General features: G+C 41.6%; 1 protein-coding gene across 1 annotated transcript in view; it reads left to right on the top strand.

Annotated features, from left to right (window-relative positions):
- The first annotated feature begins 448 nt into the window (after window positions 1–448).
- The window catches only part of ZBTB20 (zinc finger and BTB domain containing 20), a 42,334-nt gene continuing 19,795 nt past the window's right edge, over window positions 449–22,987 (top strand). The window contains exon 1 of the mRNA XM_052641406.1: window positions 449–677. Within this exon, the coding sequence (XP_052497366.1) occupies window positions 449–677 (229 nt within the window). The remainder of the gene's footprint in view (window positions 678–22,987) is intronic.

Here is a 22,987-nt window from a genome sequence, read left to right as displayed (position 1 = left end):
AGGCACAGCTAGTACCATAGCTCAAGTCTCCTGACTCCCAGCCCAGTGCTCCTCCCATTACTCCACGGGTCCTGTCTAAGCTTCCTGACAAATGCTAGAACGGTAAAGCCTCCACTAGTATTTTTCCAGACCATGTTAAAACTCTTATGGGGGGAAGAAAGGATGCTTTCTTGGATAATGTCAGCCATACGTAGCTCAAGCTGTCTAAAGTTCTGGGACAGGGTCTTTTTATGCAGCCAACAGAGTCCAAATGTGGTGCTGTTTGCTTGGCCCATATGCTTTCATGTGTTCCCAGTTAGGCCATTACTGGAGGGAAAAAAAAAAAAAAAAACAAGAATCAGCTTGTTTTAAAACAAGGGACATACTGGACTCCTTCCCATCCCCCCTCAGGAAAAAAAAAAAAAATCAAGTTATCTTTAACAGATTCTAAAAATGCCTTTTCCCAAATATGCAGTCAGTTCCTTCAAAGGGCCCTTTGTTTATTTTCAGGAAGAAACCCAAGACAGCTGAAAACCAGAAGGCATCTGAGGAGAATGAGATTACTCAGCCGGGTGGATCCAGCGCCAAGCCGGGCCTTCCCTGCCTGAACTTTGAAGCTGTTTTGTCTCCAGGCCCAGCCCTCATCCACTCAACACATTCACTGACAAACTCGCACGCTCATCCCGGGTCATCTGACTGTGAGTACACCACTTGCACCACTGAGGTGATGGTGTCTTCACGGTTCTCGGAGCAGGCTTCTCCCCCCCGGGTTCGGGCTTTTCTGCATTCAGAGCAAGCTGTTTCCATTCGGTCTTCCAAAGTAGCCAAAAGTAACTTGCCACCATTTTGAGTCAGCCAACATCTATATTTTCAAAGCTAGAGTGTGTTTTAAAACCAGGTGACCAGCCATTTGGCCTCAAAAGGCGGATTAATTACATGAACCGAATTCTCTTTCATAACATTAACTCAAAAGCAGAAGCCCTGTTGCTATTTTCTAATTATTCTTTTGTCCCTGTGATCTGAATACTGGTACTTCCACCATGACGAAATTCAGCGACCAAATATGGACCTCAAAAGGAAACTTCCATTTTGAAATTACATAACACAAATCAGCTTTGCATTAGTTATTGTAGCTTGGCTGAATTTCTCTTTCCAGTTTTTAATTTATTTTGAAGTGGTTAAAGGACAGCATAAATTTACAGAAGAAAAGAGAATGGCTTCCAAAAATTCAGAAGCCACCCAGACTTCACGTAGCCAATAAGAACTCAGGTTAAAAATATTTTTTAATTAAAAAAACTGCCTACGGGCTAAATTTGGAAATGGGCAGCTTAATGAGATTGTCGCTATTGAAATCACTCCATTGCTGTTTATTTTCGCTGTCTTCCCACTAATCTGAGAGTCACTTCTTCAAATTCTATTTTAAGAAAGTTGATAAATCACGTTTAGAAGATATTTTCTCTTTCTGAAACATAGCTCAGTTCTTCAGAGAGAGAGCAACACGTGTGTTGACGATGGAAGGGGGTAGGATAACTTGGAGTCCATTGGGAAAGAATATTCCTTTTATTCCAACAGCTATTCAGAACTGACCTCCACAGTGATGTCAGGCAGAAAGCTGGAGTCTTCTTTGGATTAAGCTAAGACCAAGAAAGTTTTCTTTTCAAAAAAGAACTCCATTTATCCTGTCCACAAAGCAAAAATTATTAATTAGGAAATGAGATTCTAAATCTCCTATTGTTATTTTTCTGACAAAGCAAACATAAAACTTCGCAGAAAGGGCGAGAGGTGAATGAAGCTGGGACATTCCATTCTGTACTTTCTTCATCATAATAGCCTCTAGATAAAGGGACCCCACCTTGTTCTGCTCATGACCGAGCTGAGACCACACTTAAGCTGTCGCAAGAAAACGAAACGAGAAATAACAAGAGCCAAGTCTCTGCAACCTGTGTGCATTGTACCAAGCTGCTAATTCCATAGAGAAACTTGGGGGTCAGAAGTGGGGACTGTGTTCAGTGGACCGTCAAAATAGTAACATTCTTGGCCTTCTTGCCTGGCAGTCTCCAGCCTAATAGTAATTACAGGAAGAATTGGAAAATAGCATGGCACAGTGCCCATAGACATGTGCGCACTGTCCCTACCTACCAGGAAGGTAGCCTGTTCCTGTGGAGAAGGGCCTGGAGCTCCTGCATGCAAGCCTCCAACGTCTGGCTATCTGCCACAGCTTATGGGGAAGATTACATAGAATGGCCTTAGCCCAGAAATCCCGTTACAGCCAAATGAATGTTTTGCCGAATGGAAAAGAAACAGCACTGGGCTGTTGATTATACTTTACCATAAGCATTCTTTGGCCAGCCCGTGGCATTAACATGAAATATGTACAAGGAGCAGCCCCTTGGTGACCCTGAGGAAGCTAGTGGATCTGAGCTCAGTTAGGTCTGAATGCCATTGGAAGGGGAACAAATAGGGAGGAGAAACCTAATCTCCAGCTGTTCAGAAAGTCATTCTGATTTTGCCATTAAGATGTGTAGGTCTTTTCTGCTCCAACCTGTTGTTTAAATTGATTATACTTTTCGCCAAATATATTTGGATTGTAGTTTGTCCTGATTTGAGCCTACACTTAGAAGAAAATTGTTTTGAGGAAAGATTCACAGAAATCTGTCCATTTGGAGATTGCTTGAGAGAAGACAGGAAAGAGATTTATTTTAAGCTGTTAAAATTTTTGGATGCTCTTCTTGCATTCAAGAGAATTTTTTTTTTTTTAACTTTCAAATGTCATTCTTACCATAGATTAATTTAAAAGCCTAATTTCTTTAAGGTAAAATATTCAGTTTCTATTTAGAACTAACAGATTTGGGGCATTTAAATATAGTGCCCTTGACTTGTTAGTATCTTTAACTTCAGAAACATTCCACCAGTATGTGGTGTTCTAAGTGTTTGCAAGTGCCTGAATTTTTATAGCACCTTTTTATTTGTCATGTGTTTAGCAAAATTATTCTTAGGCATGGCTTAATGACCATTTTCTGTCAGTCATTATAATTCTTCCCAATTTACAGATGAGAAAACTGAGAAAATGAACACCCATATAGATGAATGCTTGATAATTAGGGGGAGGAGAGAGGGGGATGTTTGTGGATTTGCCGTCACTGTGAGCAGCCTGAATTCTCTGTTCCGAGCCTGGAGATCGTATTCCTGGCTCGAAACAGGTTTCTTGAAAATGTGCAGCTACTCATACTGGTGACAGGAACACGATGGATAAGCATCCCCATGAATGCAAAGTCACTTCTGCGTATGAACTGGTCAGAGTGGGCAACCCATGGTGCTGTTACCTCTGAAAAACACAGCCCATATTTTGGAGCAAAAAAGGACAAGTGTGACCTCTGAAATTCTCAGATGGCTATTTAACCTGCTGAGCCACTTCAGATCCAGCAAAAGATTCCAGTAAAAGTCAAAGCAAGAGGGAATATGGCTGAGAAATGCTTTCCTTGGTGAAGTGATGAGGTTAATATCACTACTGACACACGTGCTGCTTGCCAGTGTGCCCACTATGATCACCTAGAAATATTCCCCCACCACCCCTTAGAGTGTCACCTCCTCCCCACTTCTAACAATCTCCTGGTAAACAAGTGCAGATGATGGCGATGGGAGCCATTAAGATGAGCTTCGGAATGCAAAGGGCATCCAGCCCCTAGGCGTCTGGCGGAACAGTTCCCCCTGCGTAGGCTGAGGATGGGCGGAGCCAGGCTCTCCATGTAAACACTCCATGTAAACCTAGAAGTAGGGCTGAACCAAGGCAGGAGAGCCGTCGGAGCTCTTCCCAGGAAAACCTTTCTTGACAACTGTCAAGCCTAGCACATCTCAGTCATGTACACGTGACAGACACTTCCATTTTGTCTTCCTCCAGATGGAGGAGCGATTTCCCCCACCCCCTTTAGCCGCCTCCCTACTTTGGAAGGACGTAGTTTGATGTCTTTGTTTTTGTTGGAAGCTGACATCTGTGGTTACTTACCTTCTCGTGTCTTGCACTGGCCTCATCAGATTGTCTCATTTTTGTGTGTCCTTACCAAGATGCACTTATGCATTAACAGTTTTTATTTATTTTTAATTTAACCTTTACACATTACCAAACTGTTGTGTGGGCGGGTTTAACTTTAGCTCTGTAGGTAGCCTGAATCTTGAGGGGCTGAGCACTGTGGAGGGAGGAGCCGGGTGGTCTCTTCCTTTGCTCCCTCAGGCCGTCCGCCTCCCTTGGCCTTCCCCCTCCCAAACCTTTGCGTCAGTCCCCCAGACTGAAGATTTTAGTACACTTGGTTCATTATGAACTTTTAAGCAATTTTTTATGAGAACAAAACAAAGAGGATTTCTTTATGACAAACTCCATTAATGCCACATTAAGGCTGACATTTTAATTACCCCAAAGTCAGGAAATGCAAAGTTCAGGTTCCCACAGCAACAGAAACTGTCCCCTTGAGTGCCAACATCACAGCGGATTCTTTCGTTCCCGGATTACACAACACCCGGCGCGGGGACATTGTTTTTTATCCACGTACGTGGACAGGAGCACAGCTTTTATCCTTTGTTTTTTTCCAGTAACTACAGTTGAGGATATGGGTCTTGAGCTTCCCTTCCCAAACCATCTATACGTATTATCCTGGAACGGAAGACGATTAGAGCTCTACATGTACACACGGACAGAATTAAAGTTGCTGTGGGAGCATTAACTCTGATTTCCGGACTTCCGTGCCAGTCACATTTAAACCATAATGTTGTAATTTTTGGCATGTAATAAATGTGTATTTCATGTACACAGACAGAGAGAAGCATAAAATGTATTTTAAAGAGCAATTAATTACTAACTTTGTGATTAAAAAACATTTGGTGCATGTTCCTTCCCATTTAGCATCAGCTGCTGGTCTTAGCCAGGCCTAATAGATGACATACTGTGTCTCATCCTGTATCTCAGATGTACTGACTGTATGTTCCTGTTCTTCTGGATAATTAATTCCCTTAGTAAAGCTGTAGGGGGAAAACAAAATGGAAGGAATATGCAAGCATGTAAATAGGGTAAAGGATATTTTGAAGGAAATGATTCATTTCTGCAAATAAACCTCTTAGTTCCTGATAAAGAGCCAGAAATCTGCTAAGTGGGTGTAGACAAAGGTTTCTGGCCACCTTGGAGCATCTGGTCCAGGGCCATCAGACAAACTTGAAAGCAGATTTCCCCTGAATTCCGGGCATGCCCAATGGGGAAGTGATTTTCCTCTGTAATTGTTCAGGCGTAAGGCTTCAAAAGTTGTCTTACTCTGTAATGGCTTTTCAGTTTTTATTCAAACTGGAAAAGAAAAGTTGTAGGGACTCAGGTAAAATAGAAGTTTTTCCAAAGAACTCTTGATTTAGAGAGTAGTTTTTCATTCCTTCACATTTGAATCTGGCTGACCTATTTGTGTTAGAGAAGGAAGTGTTTCAAAAAGAACTGTTTGAACACGTTTGTTAGTAAAAAGAATTAGTAGCCATCCCCCCCAGCACAGTCTTAAAGAACACAAATGTTTGGAACATTATTTGAAACTAGGGTGGATTTTTACTGAAGGGATGTGTCATCTAAACTCTCAGGTAAAGTAAATTTAAGGGGAACATGCTTATGGAGAAGTTGAACAGAGGTTCTTGCTGTTTATTCATTATCTCTCCTGTCATGTATTTATTCCTTTTGTTTAGTTTGGTTGTGTGTCGTATTTAACCTTTAAGAGAAAGACTTCAGTTTTACAGAGCTCTGACTTGCTTTCACTAGGGCTGTCTGTACGTGTGAATGTATGTCTGGATGAGTGAAAACTACTCATGCAAGTTTGAAGGTCTCTTTGGCAAATTTGACTGCGTGTTCAGAAAGTTTCCAATCAGAAAGCTGATTCAGTGTAAAGCATTCCAAAAACTTCCTGAGGCACCTGTTCGCAAGAAAAGATTGGATTTCTGCTGGAGGTGCTCAGAAGGCAGTGTTTATAACTGAAGATCTCTGTTTGGAGTGCCAAAAAATGAAAAACATTTTGGCCCCCAAAAAACCTTCGTAAATGTTCAAAATGTATCATCAAACAAAAGCTTCATTTGGATTCAGATGCGTGTATCTCAGCAGATGTGTCTAAACTAACTGGAATCCCACAGGAGCAGCTGAACTGGGTTTTGGTATGTCTTGATAACTGAAAGAGTTATTCTTAGACTTTGGAAGGACAAAAATGGTCCATCTGTGAAGAGCTGTAATACAGACATGGCAAAAAACAGCATCCTCTGAAAGAGTTTATTTATGGAATTTAGGACAAGTTGGACAATCCTGAAAACATTTTGGGGTCACACTAATTTGCAGAAGAAATAGAGCCAAAGTGGGATGAAGTAAGTCACTACAGATCTTTATTATCTTATGGCTTTCTATTAATTTTCTAATAAGATTCCATATCAGTTAAACAGTAAATAGAACATCTTTGATGTAACTAAATGCTCTCATTATCCCGAGTGTCTCACATTTCTCTTTATTCTACTTCCTATAAAGAATTATATATTTACCTTTTCATCACCAACAGTTTAAACTTATTTTTCCTGCTATTTCATTAACAAAGTAAACCTTTTACTTATTATGTGTGGGTTCATTTCTTTAAAGATAGCCTTTCCCTTCTTTCCTTCTCTGAATTAATGGACACATAATTTCTTTGGAATTATTTTTATTACCTTTGATACCCTCTTATTTAGAGGTTTCAGTTCTTAATCCCACACTTATACATTAGAAGGCCAGTTAATTTTCATTTGCTCTTATTTTCTAGAGTTTCCACATAGTATATCTGGGGATACATTTATTTTTTTAAATTATATATCTTGGAGTTTCATGTCATAATCTACTCTTTATAAAATTATCCCTCTTTTTAATAAAAATTATCCTTTCCCTACAATGCTAATGTAACTGGATATCTTCCATGGCCACTTGATGCAGTAACTTCTGGAAGTCACTCTTACCTCATTCACTCCTGCCTTCTTCCGTTCAGTCACACATTAAATGCTGTCAAACCCCTGCGTCTGTGCCAAGACCTCAGCTAGGGACCAGGGCTGAAGATACAAACAAAATACTGTCCCCAAACTTTAGGAACTCGTGGTGTTCCCACACACTTTCACCAACTTTTAAACCTGTGCAAGGGACAGACGATTACAATATGAAAGTGTCTGACAATGCACAAAAAGCTCCCAGGCTCCTGAAGCAGTGGGAAGGGCTTCTCAAGAAAGGTGACATTAGCCCTGGATCAGGAAGTAGGTGTATGTAAAGCAGTGGAGGGAGTGAATGGCCTTACAGCCAGAAGGGACAGAAGCAAAACCACAGAGGCGTAGAAAGAGCATGGTGTTCTCAGCAAACAGAGCAGTTCAGTTACCAGACTCAGACTTTCTTACAGTTTGCCTCATTTTAATGTAAACTCACAGGACAGTCTGTATTTGAGTCACACTGCCTGTCATTAAAAGTCAGCTGGGCTGAACTTCATGTTCCTTTGGAGACATTTGCTTTCCAGATAAATAAGAAAGCAAGACACCACTTATTTTCTAATGGGTAAAAGTGCCTTTCTTTGCATGAGATCAGTCGATGTGGGCAAATATTAGGCAGCATCTAGAGATAATTTATTGATGAAATGGTTCAAAATAACTTTTCATATTAAGAGGTTCCTTCCAGGAGGCACAGAGTCCTCTAGAAGTGCCTTGCTGGAACTCAGTCACTGACTTGTGGTCCCTCCAGACTGTAGCAATCAGTCCCTTGGCAAATCTGGTCCTCTGGCCCATTGCTCTGAGTCACACCATGCCTTTCACTCTGCCAGATACTACGTGAATGTTCTTGTGATTGTCCATGTGTAATTGTCAAAGCTGACTGCTGATCTTCAGGGTTCCATTCTTCATTTTGCCATCTCTTATCTTGCTGGAGCACATCTTTAATTTTTATCTGCAGCCGCTGGTGACAGTTTCATATGTGCTTCCTCTACTCATGGCAAATTTCATTATATAAAATTAGTGTTCCTTCATATCTGTCAGGGCTTCTCACATGCTGACTTAAAAGAATGTGGTGCTGTCTTCAGAGACAGATATGTGATCAGCTGAGAGCATGCATGAGGAGTCTAGGAATTCCTTGCTCAAAGGTAATTTCAAGTCAGATCCTTCGACCAATCACTTCATACCAGGTACCATAGTAAAACCTCTCATTACCACATGGGCTGAATAAGCACAGCTGCTTTTTTTTTTTAGCTTTTCTTCGGCTCCTACATCTTTTGTTCTCTCTAAGGAACGTATTGCAGTTAGAACTTTTTATCAGCGTGGAAAGAGAGTAAAGTTAAGCTGGTCTAAACCTGTTATTATACACATGGGGAAACTAAGGTCCAAAGAGAACAAAGGCCATACCGAAAGGTTCTCAATATAGTGAGTAGAAGAGCCAAACATATAATCTCACTCCTTCCATCCTCACCATACTGTGTTGCCTGTTACTGAGTCTGCAAATAAGAGAACTTACATTTTCTGAATCAGAAGGAGTCAGCACTATTCATCCATCAATTTCCTGAATGCTTTCAATGTAGAGGATCAAGCCTAGGCATCAGACAGGATACAGCTTTTCAATATAAACTGGAGCCCTTTGCTCAGAGCCTTAGAGTCTCATGGAAAAGTTTAGACATATTCACACCAACCGCCCTGCAGGGTGGTTAAAGCTATGTCCCTATGTACCTGGATGCACCAGAGCATCTATTCACTCTATTCACCAGCTTGGCAACCATGTGTAGAATACATCTTAGGTGTCTGGCACTACAGTGAGTTCTGCAGAGGCAGATAAGTGGAGACAAACAGACCCTGCCACCAAGAATTCTTAGTCCATACCCTCAAATCACCATTATCTTAGAAGTTAGAAAGTTCACAAAATATATTATAATCCAGTTAACATTAACTTCCAGTTTAATTTATCAGGAAAGGTTCCATTTGAGCTCCCTTGAAGGATGAACAGAATTTTATTGGTGGTGAGGCATTAGGAAAAGGTATAAGGTGTTTGCATTCTGGGGCAAAGCTGTGGCGGGGTTTTAGGTAAGGGGTTGCCATGACCTGGCCTTTGCTTTGGGAAGATCTAATCTAGCAGCAGGGATGTGGAACATGCTTGTACGTGGAAGAAGGTGACTCGAGAGAACGCAGGGCCCAGGAAGCTTTGTCAGCAGTTCAGATTATTGGTTACCTGAGGGGGCTGGTGAAAGGGGCATGGGGAGGACCTAGACTCAACAGACTTTATGGATGAGGGTGGGCAGCTCTCTCCAATGCATGCAAGTGAAAAGTGAAAGTGAAGTCGCTCAGTCGTGTCCGACTCTTCACGACTCCATGGACTGCAGCCTGCCAGGCTCCTCCATCCATGGGATTTTCCAGGCAAGAGTACTGGAGTGGGGTGCCATCGCCTTCTCCAAGATAAGAGAGAAGAAATCATCAAAGATAGTTCTAAGAAATCAAAGAGAGAAGATGAAAAAGAAGTAACTAGACGACTGAGCGTCTTCACTTTCACTTTTCACTTTCATGCATTGGACAAGGAAATGGCAACCCACTCCAGTGTTCTTGCCTGGAGAATCCCAGGGACGGGGGAGCCTGGTGGGCTGCCGTCTATGGGGTCGCACAGAGTCGGACACGACTGAAGCAACTCTGCAGCAGCAGCAGCAGCCGAGGACAGAATACAAGTCAATTTTATACAATGCTGAGTGTGAGATGTCCCTGGTGGCTCAGATGGTGAAGAATCTGCCTGCAACGCAGGAGACCCGGATTCGATCCCTCAGTCAGGAAGATTCCCTGTAGAGGGGAATAGCTACCCACTCCTATATTATTGCTTGGAGAATCCCATGCACAGAGGAATCTGGCGAGCTACAGTCTATGGGGTCCCACAGAGTCAGACAAGAATAAGCAACTAAGATTTTCACTTTCACTGAGTATGCGATAACAGGGGTAGACCCCGTGGAGACAACTAATATTGAGCTCTAAATAGGGTTCTGGAGTAGAGCAGGAGGGATTTGAAATTAGGAATAGCAAATGCTTTGACCAAAAGGGCCATACTTTAAGTCATGAATGTGAAGTAAATTCGAAAAAGATTTAGTTGAGAGAAAAAAAAAAAAAGAAAATAGAACCTTGAGAAATATTTATACATTGCATGATAAGAAAGAGAAAGAAAATGGTGAACCCTCGAAGGAGGGAAAGAAAAGATGGTCTAAGACATAGCATATATACAAAAATATATGTAAGGGGAATTTGGAAAGCAGGACAATTGAGAGAGACCACCAGGTAGAAGAAGGGTCAGTGGTGTTGGGTGCTCAGACAAGGAGGATGGGTAGCTTCCTGGAGGCTGCCGAGAGAGAAGAGTCAGATGTGTCATGAAAACACCATACAGAAGGGTTCAGGAGCAAACAGAATTGAATAGGAAAGCAACAATTATGAGCCAGTTTTTTGTTTTTTTTTAGTACTTTAAAAAGAAGTAATGAACAGCTAATGCAAAAGCAGGGTATGAATATTTTTATGATACAGCAGCCCCAAGCCCATTTATAGACCAAAAAATAAAAACCAGTGTTAAGGGAGACTCTGCAATTAAATAGGCAAGGTGAGAGAATTAGATCTCTCATTTTACAGGGCAATTGGGATGATAAATGTATGTAAAGGAAATTTGAAATCACTACCCAAGCCCAAAGAATCAGTAATTTTATTACATTAATTCTTTCTCTAATTCTTTCTCTTCCCTGTAGCTAATAAGAACTAATGTTTTGCAAGAATTGTTACATCCTCTTTGGATGATTTCACAAATATTCACTAACCCTCAGTAATCTCTGAGCATTAGGTAGAGGACAGGTATTATATACTTTGAGCCTTTCAATTTTCTAAAAACTTTTAGAACAAGTTACTTCAAATCACAATCCGGTTTTAAAATGCCACATTCTGTGACTGTCTTTCACGATAGATCCCATTCAAGTAGTCACAAACAACAAGCCTGTGTGTTGTTCTCGTGCACTCTGTCACTGTCACAGACATCGTCAAGTTCATTATTTTGTGGGTCGTGCGTAACTTGTTTACTTAGTCTTATTGTTCTCTTTGATGGTTAAAGACTTCCCTAAGGCCACAGTCCCCTGGAAACAAAGTATCTGCAATTCCTCCTACTTCAGGGTGGTGCTCTGGAAACAACTAAATGAAATGTTATTTTGCTCTGCTATTAAATTACTGTAAAACTAAGTAAGAAAATTATTTTATCGCTACTAGAAATTATACAAGCAGCCACATGGAGGAATTTTGAGTACGGGCTTTTATAGTTTCACAGGGAACAATGAATTCATAGTTGACGTCAACATGGACCTTGAGGAGGTTTTCCTTTCCTCTCCACCTCCAGAAAAGAATTCTCCCTGACTCATTTATTCTCAGTGGTTTTAGCTAGGTTCATGTTATCAATTTTACACCAAAATCTCATGCAGTCTTAGATGAGGGCAGACATAATTTTAAAGAAAGCTTGGTGTGGCACGTAGAATACCATATAAAGAGTTTCAAGAAGTGGTGACTAAATTAACTTTGCCATTCGTTTTCTGCCGTAATCATTTCCTTTCCTGTATAATCACTTATTGTCTCTTTGCCTCATATCTCAACTGCTACTTGGATATAAAGGTGATAATGAAAGGAAAGTGTATATAAATTTGAGCTACAGGGTGTAATCCCACATCTTATGGAAAATGCACTTGCAAATTCTGAACTTCAACTCTGAGAACTTAACCCCATGGAAGAGGAAGTCTATCTTTTTTTTTTTTTTTTTTTTCAGGGAAATATCATAGGTTTTTCCACTGGGCCTGGGTTTTTGTTTTTTGGGTTTTTTTTTTTCTAATTTGAAGGAAAAAAAAAATCCCTAAATCTAGCCTATTCCATTTTATTCCTGACTTCAGGTTCCAGAGTGGTAATTGAAGCAGCCTCATACACCTGGGCTGACAGGCTGAGCAGCATTCCTCCGCAGCCTTGATGTCCTCCAGTAGTGACAATGCGCTGAGGCTTTAAGCAGAGAGTAGAGCTTCCCTGATAGCTCTGTTGGTATGCAGGAGACCCCAGGTTCAATTCCTGTGTCGGGAAGATCCGCTGGAGAAGAGATAGGCTACCCACTCCATTGTTTTGGGGCTTCCCTTGTGGTTCAGCTGGTAAAGAATCCACCTGCAATGTGGGAGACATGGGTTTGATCCCTGGGCTGGGAAGATACCCTGGAGAAGGGAAAGGCTATCCACCCCAGTATTCTGGCCTGGAGAATTCCAGGGACTATCCATGGGGTAGCAAAGAGTTGGACATGACTGAGCGACTTTCACTTTCACTCTAAGCAGAGGGTAACCTCTCTCTCCAGGCTTCCCTGGTGGCTCAGATGGTAAAGAATCTGCCTGCAATGCAGGAGACGCAGGTTGGATCCCTGGATCGGGAAGATCTCCTGGAGGAGGGCATGGGCAACCTACTCCAGTATTCTTGCCTGGAGAATCCCATGGGCAGAGGAGCCTGGCAGGTTAAGGTCCAGGAGGTCACAGAGTCGGATGCGACTAAAGTGACTTGGCACGCATGCAGCATTTCTCTCCAGAGGAGGAGTTCCTGACCTGGAGGCCTCGGGTGCTCCACCGGCACCATGACTGCGCCTGCCTCTCAGAGTCTATGACCTCCCTAAGAAGATAGGCACACAGACGCAGGCCAGTGTGGACACCAGCGTGTAACTCTCCGTAGACTGGTGTCAGGGACTAAAAGAAGGCAAGAGGCACTTCCCCAGGACGAACCCCAGTCAGAACCTGTGTCCTCAAACCCGCCCCCTAAAAGGAAGCCAAGATTCAAAGGAGAACGTCCGACGTGGGTTCTCAGCGTGCCCACAGGGGTCGGGCAGGTATGCTGACAGACTTCGAAAGCTGTTTCCTGAACATGTTGATGATGAGCTAAGGGTGTGACCCTCTGTTGCTCTCACCCCATGGCCTGGCTGGTTTACCCTTTTACCTGTGGGCTTCAGCCTATACATGAAGTTTACGTGCCTCTGGTTAACCTCCCTATGTTTCCGTGTCCTCGAGTGCATGATGAGAATGGCAATAATGTCTACCTTGCAGCATTAGTATAAGGGTTAGGGAGTGCTATGTGGAAGCCCCTAGAACAGACCGGACAGTGCTCAGTGAATCTGAGCATTTGCTTATAGTGTAAAGGTTTTAAATTATTAAATAAATATGGACTCAAAGTGATGCAACAGAAGTGAAGCTTGTAGCAAGTTTTCCATCCCTCCCTCCTGCTGAGAGTGACTGAGACAGAAGCCCTGGGTCTGTAGGAGGGTCTACTCTCCACTTGAGGAAAGGGCCATGCCCCTCTCCTTGTCCCTTCTGAGATTCAGGCCTGGGCAGACAAGGAAGCCTCTCCATCATCTTTTTTCCTGCTTTTATTCCCCTGTTTTTCTTGTGTTTTTCTAAATATTGGAAGAGAATAATACAGCTAAGCATCTACTTTGTGTCAAATACATATCATTCTTACAAAACACTCCATTTTACATATAAGGAAACTGGCTCAGAGAAGTTTAAAAAAAAAGTTCCTGAATCTTTTTTTATGGACTTGGAAAGGTTTAGCCTATTTACATTATAGTGTAGTATTAAGCTACTGTGTTCTTTCTTGTCCTCATGTATATTCTAATCTGTGAGATATTTTCAAAGTATGGAGAGTGGATGCATGTATAATCTGTCCTCAGAGTGCATTGTGGAACCCATGGCTGTCCCTCCTGTGCTTTTCACTGTTCATCTTTTCACTGTCCATCTCCCAGCCCTATTACCTGAAGAGGCCAAAGCATCAGGTCCTGAGAATGGGCACACTGCCGTGCTGCCATGTCAGAGAGAGGAGAGGGCCCCTTCTGAAACGACACATTTACAACTAAAGAAATGCATCTATTATCTTTTTGAAAGGCGGTCTTCCTGATGGCTTCAGAGTATTTTGAAATAAATCAAAATAGAGGTAAAGTTAGAAGTGTAAATGTGTTTTAGTGCCAAGGAGGATTGCTCTTAATCACTCAGCTCACTTACCTTCCTCCATTCTGAAGCAGTTTTCAGCAGTTGGGGGAAAAAACATAGTCTTAAGAAATTCAGTAAGACCTGTTGGTTCATTGTACCCAGTGAGCCTTTCCTGTCCTGTGGTGCCCAAGTGGTTTGAGGTAATGGGTGGAGATAACTTCAGGCATTTGCTTCTCTCACCTGTGGAGCCCTTTTGCTGCTGAGTATAGAATTCCAGAGACACATGGGTATGGAACTTGAGCTATAAGGCTTTTAGTAATAGTCGCAGATCAAATGCTTAACTAGATTGTATGCAAGTCAGTATAAATCCCAAGTCAGAGTTTTAAAATAATAACTTACTAAGTCATGATTTGTACATCTCATATGCTGTATTCCTTAAATCACATGTTGATGGCTAATCAGCAGAACCCAAAGATGCAAATTAGATGATACAATATTTACAGAGAAAATACATATGTAGCTTGCAAAGTAATGATCCTGGATCCTCAGGGTTGCAATTCTACCAAAAAAAAAAAGAAAGAAAGAAAAGATACCAGTTGCAATCTGAACTCTCAACATTGTATCCAAGAAAGGAATGAATATAACAATAGAGTTTCAGGACAGAACTTCGTGGTTAAAGGAGTGTGGACCTTCAAGAGACATGTTTGAGAAAGAATCAGAAGAAATACTAGGTAAGACAAATTAATTATTCCTAGTCCTCAAATAGTATTCTAGAAATTAAATTATTAAATCTTTATTTTGTCTGGATGGAAGAATTTGGTAGGGCAGAAATTCTATCTTGTTCACTGCTGATTTCTTAGCACCTAGCAGAGAAGTGCTTAGTCGTAATAGGAGCTCAGCAAATCTTTATTGAACAAATAAATGAATGAATGAATGTGGTAGGGAGAACTGAGCAAAAGTGAGAGTGTGTTTGTGAGAATTTCTCATGTTTGTAAAAGTAGAGTTACTGATTTTTCACCTAATTGTTTTCTTTCAGCAGACCAACAAAACAAAGTGTATCACAGATACCCACTGGTTTTTATGCTGGGAAAACAGAACCACTTTCTGTTGGATGTAGGCTGCTACATGTTTTGATTCAAGTAGCAATATGGGAGGGTTAAGGTCGACTTTGTAGGATAATCTGGTGCCTGTTTTTGATAGATATCATGAAAATAGACACTTATTTTCAAGATGCTCAAACAGATGATTAGGCAAAAGCTCCAGCAAACCTTGAAACAACAAAAAGGAAAGGTTTTCCCACTCCCACTTCCCGTTACTGTACCATCCTGCACAGCTTTCAGCAACCCCACACCCTCCTGGTCTCACCCTTTTCCCAGGTCTCAGCTGGGCCTAGGGAGTACAGCGTGTGTCACTCTAGCAAAGATACGGTTCTTGAGAAATCCACTCGGCACCCATGCTCCCGAGCCTCTCTCAGGGGAAGGACATAATGTGATCTGCAGCAGACGGAGCTGGCCCAGGGAAACAAGCAGTTGGCATGGAATAGAATCCTGGTGCCCTCCTGCTGAAAGGGCCCTCCAACTCTATGCCCACCCTCCCTCCACTGGCTGGACAGTAGAAAGATGTGTCAAAAAACAAATTCCTGGCTGAATGCAGAGAGGATTATATGAATGAGAGATGAGTTCATGCCTCCAGAAGCCTCCGCCATCCCACTTGAATAGAAAGCTAACTTTGAAGCCACTCTGTTCTCCATGGCACGATTTCGTACAGACTCAGCTTCAGAATATGGTTGCCATCTGCTGCCAGCACACAAGACTAAGGAAGTATTGGGGAGGGTAGGAGGGGGCCAGGCAGGAGGGAAAGAGGAGAGACACTCAAAGTGGGCTAATGATCTCCTTTGTGTTGGAGTCCAGGTTTCAGAACATCAGTCCCGTCCTTCAAGAACAAAACGTCAGTGTGTCTTAGACCACACCAGGCGCCGGCACATCAGATAAGACCTAGGCTGTGTGGTGCTCGGTCGCCGAGCCTTGAGAAGTGCTCAAAGTGAAATTAAAGGAGTAGGCTGAGAAGACCGAAAGGAGAAAGGCTTAGGGTAGAACACAGTCAGGAGGGCTCTGCAGATACGTGTTAGGGTTACAGTAGTCCAGAAACGAATCTACTAATTAAAAGGCCAGAAAATGCTACAGAGAACAGAAATCAAAGGATATGAGAAGAAATGAGACACTTCTCCCTATACTTTGAATACATGGTGATCCTTTAGTAGAAACTCAGGGTGAAAGTGACCTGGCTGTTGTGTCCTGTTGAGGATTTAAACAGTTGATTAAGAGTTGCAGATGGTGTACTAGAGGCATGGCTGTGTGGTCCTTTAAAAACAGAAAAGGCTGTTAAGCAAAGCCAAGCAAGACCAGAGAACATCTCTGCAAGGCAGTGACTAGCTCGTGGATCTTCATAGTTTCCCTGATATTATCTGTATAAATAATTGGTTATGGCACAGAATCATATTGCTAATTTATATCCTGAAATGACATGCCAGAGAATAATTATTAATCTGGGGTATACACTAGTGAAAAAAATATTACCGTTAATTTTGCTTTTGAGAAAGTTCAGCTAGTTGAAAGCAAGTACTGTTATAGTCAGTAGTAGTTTTGAATCTCCAGTTTGAGAATTTGCAAGGTGGGGAGATAGAAATCCTTTTGGCCATACAAGGAAATAATCTCATCAACGATGTGTGTAATATAAGCATTGACAATCCTAAGCATGCAAAAATCACTTTAGGGAGCACGAAGTGATAGCCCAGCAGTATGTCACACCCAGTGCCTTGGTGTGGCCAAAACAGTTTATTTGTTGCTGCGTGAGCTCTGGCCTTGACTCCTGTCTGCCATCAGGAACAAGTCACACAACTGTGACTCAACCGCAGTTAGAATATTAGTAATGCCCTTAATCTATCTTGTGTACTCTTTCTCTTCTTAGGAACCCTAGTCTATTTGTCCTACAACATCCTTGTGAAGCACAAGTATCTTTCTTTTACACGTGGGATAACTAGTTCCCCAAGGAATAACTTAATTCTCTGTCTCTAAATATGAAATGATTGATAACCATTGTATGGCACAGCTCATTTTACTATTTTTCACATTATTTCAGGTTTCCCAAGCAAAGGGCATATTTTATCTTTCTCATTATTATTTTTAATTGGTTTTCAGAAAACTTGAGATAAAAACAGAATTTAACAAATATCCCATGGAGATATTTGGTGTTCTCTTTCCTTTCAAGAATAAATTAAGACCTTCTCCACTCCTCTCTCCTGACTCTCTCGGCAGATAGTCAAAATCCCATGCCAATTTTCAAATGAATAAGGGTTCATTCTATTAGCTGGATCACAGTCCCCCTACTAAGGAAGCCCAGCCTTATAAATTCATGTCTGGAATCTGCAGAAGTTACTTTTGATTATAAACTTTAACAGTATGACCTGAAGGTTTTTTAACAGTACTAATATGTGACCTGGTTATGAGTTCAGCAATAAATTTCTACCTGGTATGCGAGAGGCCAAAGAGAAACCACTGTCTTTTTTTCTCTCTGGTGACCCACAGCAAATGTTGCATATTTACTTTGTAAATGAGGACACCCAGTGGCCACCAAGTGAAAATATTCTAAACAATCCCTGACACTGTTTATGCAAATATAAATACCCATTGTCAAAGCTGATTGGTAGATCATCTCTGTAACATCTGTTACCAAGCAGTTGAGCTTCCCTAAGTTAAGCAAGAGTGGTGGGAGTTTGGTCTGATCGCTTTGGTACCACTTCACAGATTGGCCATCTCTTCTCATTTTGAGTTGCAAAGTGTGGCTCAGCTTTGAGTTCCACTGCACCTTCACATGACTTGAGGCCCCAGTGAGCTGCCTCTTGGGGGGAATGGAGCCGAAGAGATGTGGATGGTGTGACGTGTGTCAAAAATTACAAATGAAGGAGCACAGATTGTGGGAAATGCAGTGAACACATAAAAAACCACTTGCCTTAGCGCTTGAATTCATACTGAACACTGAACTTCCCCCATGAGAAGACGTGCTAAGATAAAGGACAGGGGGAAGAGCATTGCCCACAACTGCAGGGGTGAAAATAGCCCTGGGCCTAGAGCCTGTAGACACAGCTCAGAGAAAAGGGGCATCCTCAGGACCCATACGTTGTCATCAGCACGTCTGGGATATGCAGGGGAGACATGAGCAAACAAATGCTTAGATGAGACCTACTCAGTGGAAAGAAGTGTGGTGGGCAACGTGAGGATTCGATGATCTGTGATGAAGCTGTAGTTATAACAAGGCAAGGTAGCAGCCTCCAGGAAGCTGAGAGCCTTCTTACAGATATAATATGTGTTTAGTTGCTCTGTGGTATCTGACTCTTTATGACCACATGGACCATAGCCCACCAGGCTCCTCTGTCCATGGGGATTCTCCAGGCAAGAATACTGAAGTGGGTTGCCATACCCTCCTCCAGGGGATCGAACCCAGGCCTCCCACATTGCAGGTGGATTTTTTACCATCTGAGTCCCCAGGGGAGCCCAAGAAAACTGGAGTGGGTAGCCGATCCCTTCTCCAGGGGAACTTCCTGACCCAGGATCAAACCCGGGTCTCCTGCATTGCTGGCAGATTCTTTACCAGCTGAGCTATCCGGGAAGCCCTCTCATAGATGTCAGGCACAAATGAAGAAAAATGAAGACAGAATAATCAACGGCATACTCTTAAGGACTATGAGAAAGTTCTGATCTATCCTACAACGTTGAGGTACAAGAAATGTTTCCTTACTTTTCTATAGAAAATTAAACCAAGGTCCCTATCAGTAAGGTTAGTCACGTTTCAGGGCTTCCTTCCCTTCTCTAGACTTGTACAAGACTCATGAAATCTAGGGAGGGGTCAGAGTCTTAGTCTATAATAGTCTTCATCATCAGTATTACTTGTCTACCTAACGAAGTTGCCAAATTTGACTGGTCCATCTGACTGCCCAGCACTGCTGTAGTAGTAGTCTTTACTACTTAGTATGGGCCCAGCCCAAAATCATCATTGTCCCTCCCAAGTGAGGGCCTTTTTATTTCCAGCCTCCAAAAGTACGCCAAGCAGTCAACCCAACTGGAGTCATGTACCTCACGCTTTGGCACCTTCCTCATTTGAGGGGAAGTTTGGGCTCAGAAGCAACAACTACCAAGGGAGCCCAGAAATGAGGGCAAGACTTGGTCTTTCTTAATTGCCTTATTATTGTGAAAGTTTTATAGTTCCATTAAAAATAGAAATTAGTGTTTCAGTTTCTTACCTCACCATCAGTGGGAACTAGGAAAAGAAAGAACTCAGGATGGAGTTCAGTAATCAAAGACAGCTCCACAGAAAAGAAAAAACTTTGAATTGGGTTCTCAAATGGTAGCTAAGATTTGTTAAGTAGAGAAAGCACAATAATCTTAGGACTCGGGACAAATTCAGCAGCAAAAGAGAATTAAGAATGAATGAATGCGCTACATCAAGATATTTGCAAATGCAGGAGACCCGGGTTCAGTCCCTGAGTTGGGAAGATGCCCTGGAGAAGAGAATGGCAACCCCCTCCAGTATTCTTGCCTGGAGAGTCCCATGGACAGAGGAGCCTGGCAGGCTACATACAGTCTAGTCTACAGGGTCATAAAGAGTTGGACTCTACTGAGCAACTAACACACAGCTTCTTGAATTCATGCAGAGATTTTATCTGGGGAAAAATGAGAAAATAAGATCAAATCAAATTGGTGAAATAAGTCAAGATAATTAAAATGTTACCTAGCAATAGAAGACTCTTAAACAGCTTAATATCTTTTATGCTATAATATGTAAACAATATAATAAAATATTATATAAAAGATACAATCAAGAATATAATAAAAATAAGATTAAAATATAGTACCTTACTCCTAATTAGAATAATTGCAAATTATACCTTCCACTTCACTTACTTACCAGTGCTTTCCAAGTTTTAAAGTTCTAACGATGTTTATTTAGACTCTTCTTCATCTCAGCATGAGCCAAAAAGGAACTTACATCTTATTTTTTCTTAAGGAAATCCTGTGCCTGCTTTTATAATGTATCACCCTAGGTGGGCTGTTGAGATGTAGTTTCTGCTACTTTCTTAAACTGGCCCACATCAAATCACTTCCGTTCTGTCTTAATCAGTTATCCAGCAAAACAAATTTACCTCTTTCCTTGGCTTTTCCTTGTTACTTTGAGAAGCTGAATGCTGTATGTCAGTCATGTCCAACTCTTTGCAACCCCATGGATTGTAGCCCATCAGGCTCCTCTGTCCCTGGGATTCTCCAGGCAAGAATCCCACTGGAGTGGGTTGCCGTTTCCTTCTCTAAGGGATCTTCCTGACCCAGGGATTGAATGTGGGTCTTCCACATGTAGAAGGCCTTCATTCCTCAGAACAGTCTGCCATGGCTCCAGTCCACACTTTCCATACCGAAAAAGTTTATCCATCTCCTGCCAACAGAGAGCAATGCTTAAAAACTGGTTGTCACAATGAAAGCAGCTTATTTTTTTCTAGGGAGACACAAGCAAAGAGAGCATGAATCTGAATGTCTGCTTCGAAAGCAGTCTCAGAACAGTGAGCGGCAGAGGAAGTTTTGTGAATTGAGGAGCTCTGTGATTATTTTAGTCAAAAAGCTTTTGTAAAATGACACTATAGGGTTCTGTTTTCTCACTTATTGAAGTTCAGATAAAAGTTTTCCCAAAGTGAAAAAATTAATTTCTTACCTAACTATACTTCATCACCAGTTGATGATATTTTTCAAAGGAGTACCTCAAGTCACTGCAGTTAAAATTTTGTTTTTCCTCTAAAAAATAAGTATATGATGATGAAGAGATCAAAAGGAGAATAGATTAGTAAGTAAAAAGATGCTGGTTTTTATATAAACACTTTTTAAGCGTACAGTTTCCTCCCAAGCAAAATAAAGGACTTATTAACTATGCATTTGAATATATAGACCCTTCTGTCAAAGCCAAGTTCAGACTGCATACTTTGTGAATTTAAGTAGATCCTTTTGTTCATTTTTTTATCCCACCCACAGATGCAGTATCTCTGTGTTTTTGTTCCTCAGATTTAGTGAACAAAGGAAAAGGTTACAATAGGGCAGCAGCTAAATTTGTAAGGAAAGAGCTTTGGGGGGGCGGGCTGGAATCAAACCCCTAAAGGTGTCTCAAAAGGTTTACAACATAAGAGGATTTAAAGGCATCAACCTCAGATTTCATTGACTTTTTCCCTTAGTCCCAGCAGGTCCTCCCTCTTCAAGAAGAAGCCATTTCATTTCAGCTTTAGAATGAGGGCATAGGTGTCTTTCAGAATGTTGTCTAGAATTATAGCTATCCAATGCCTTTGTTCACAGAGTCAAAACTTAGCTTTCGCCACTTGTACTGGAAGAGAGTAAAGGTATTTGAACTTTCAGTCTTTTGTTCCACTGGAATCAGATGCTCAAAGTATGTAAATTCATAAAGTATGTAGCTTGATAATACCCCAAAATGAATTGTTAGCTCATGTTTATAATCGGTCCCATAAAGTTGATGTTCAGTTATTTGTTGATCAATTGTTTGATAATAAACTCGCCTCATAACTAAAAGGATTTCAGTTGGCTTGAAAAAATATTCGATACATTAATAAATAGGAAAATATATTTGTATATGACTATAAAAAGAAATCTGAATAGAAGTGAAACAAGGAGTTGAATGAGGGTGAGGGTAAATTTTACATAGAAGAGTGCACCATAGGTCCTACATAGTTGCTAAAGTGTGGCCTAGTTTTATTTTTACTCTTTCAAGTAAAAATTTAATGTTAATTCATCACAAAACTTTCATTTATTCATTTATGTATATACATTTATTCATACAACTGTAATGCTGATACTGGTCCCTTCTTTGATTGTATAGTTATATAAGTATATGAAATATGCATTTTAGAATAACTTTTTATTTTTTATACAGTTTTTATGGAGAAGGACTTGGTGACCCACTCCAGTATTCTTGTCTAGAAAATCCCCTGGACAGAGGAGCCTGGCGAGCTACAGTCCATGGGGTCAAAAGAGTCAGACATGACTGAGCAACTCAACAACAAACATACAATTTGTAAAGCTTACTTTGCATTTACAGAATATTAGCTGTGTTCCCCACATTGTACAGTACGTCCTGGAGCCTGTCTTACACCCGGTAGTTTGTACCTCTCACTTCCGCACACCCTATACCACCCTCCCCCATGGGTAACCACTAGTTTGTTCTCTGTATCTGTGAGTCTGCTTCTTTTCTGTTATAGTCACTAGTGTGTTGTATTTTTTGTATTCCATATATAAGTATTATCATTCAGTATTTGGGAGAAGGAAATGGCAACCCACTCCAGTATTCTTGCCTGGAGAATTCCATGGAAGAGGAGCCTGGTGGGCTATGGTCCATGGGGTCGCAGAGCATCAGACAGGACTGAGCAACTATTATTCAGTCATTCATACAGTATTTATCCTTCTCTGTCTGGCTTATTTCACTTAGTATAGTGCCCTCCAAGTCCATCTATGTTTCTGAAAATGGCAAAATATTATTCTTTTTATGGCTGAATAGTATATATTATATATGTGAAAGTGTTAGTTGCTCAGTCGTGTCTGACTCTTTGTGACCCCATGGACTATAGCCCACCAGTCTCCTCTGTCCATGGAATTCTCCAAGCAAGAATAGTGGAGTGGGCTGCCATTTCCTTCTCCAGGGGATCTTCCTGACCCAGGGATCAAACCCAGATCTCCTGCATCCCAGGCAGATTCTTTACCATTTGAACTACCTGGGAAGCCTGGGTATATATACATATATGCTGCTGCTAAGTCACTTCAGTTGTGTCTGACTCTGTGCAACCCCATAGATGGCAGCCTACTAGGCTTCCCCGTCCCTGGGATTCTCCAGGCAAGAACACTGGGGTGGGTTGCCATTTCCTTCTCCAATGCATGAAAGTGAAAAGTGAAAGTGAAGTCGCTCAGTGGTGCCCGACTCTTAGCGACCCC

The sequence above is a fragment of the Budorcas taxicolor genome, chromosome 1 (genome assembly GCF_023091745.1).
Source record: "Budorcas taxicolor isolate Tak-1 chromosome 1, Takin1.1, whole genome shotgun sequence".
NCBI classification, from domain to species: Eukaryota; Metazoa; Chordata; class Mammalia; order Artiodactyla; family Bovidae; genus Budorcas; species Budorcas taxicolor.
The sequence above is the reverse complement of the archived record's forward strand: the minus strand, read 5'-3'. Positions and strand labels throughout refer to the sequence as shown.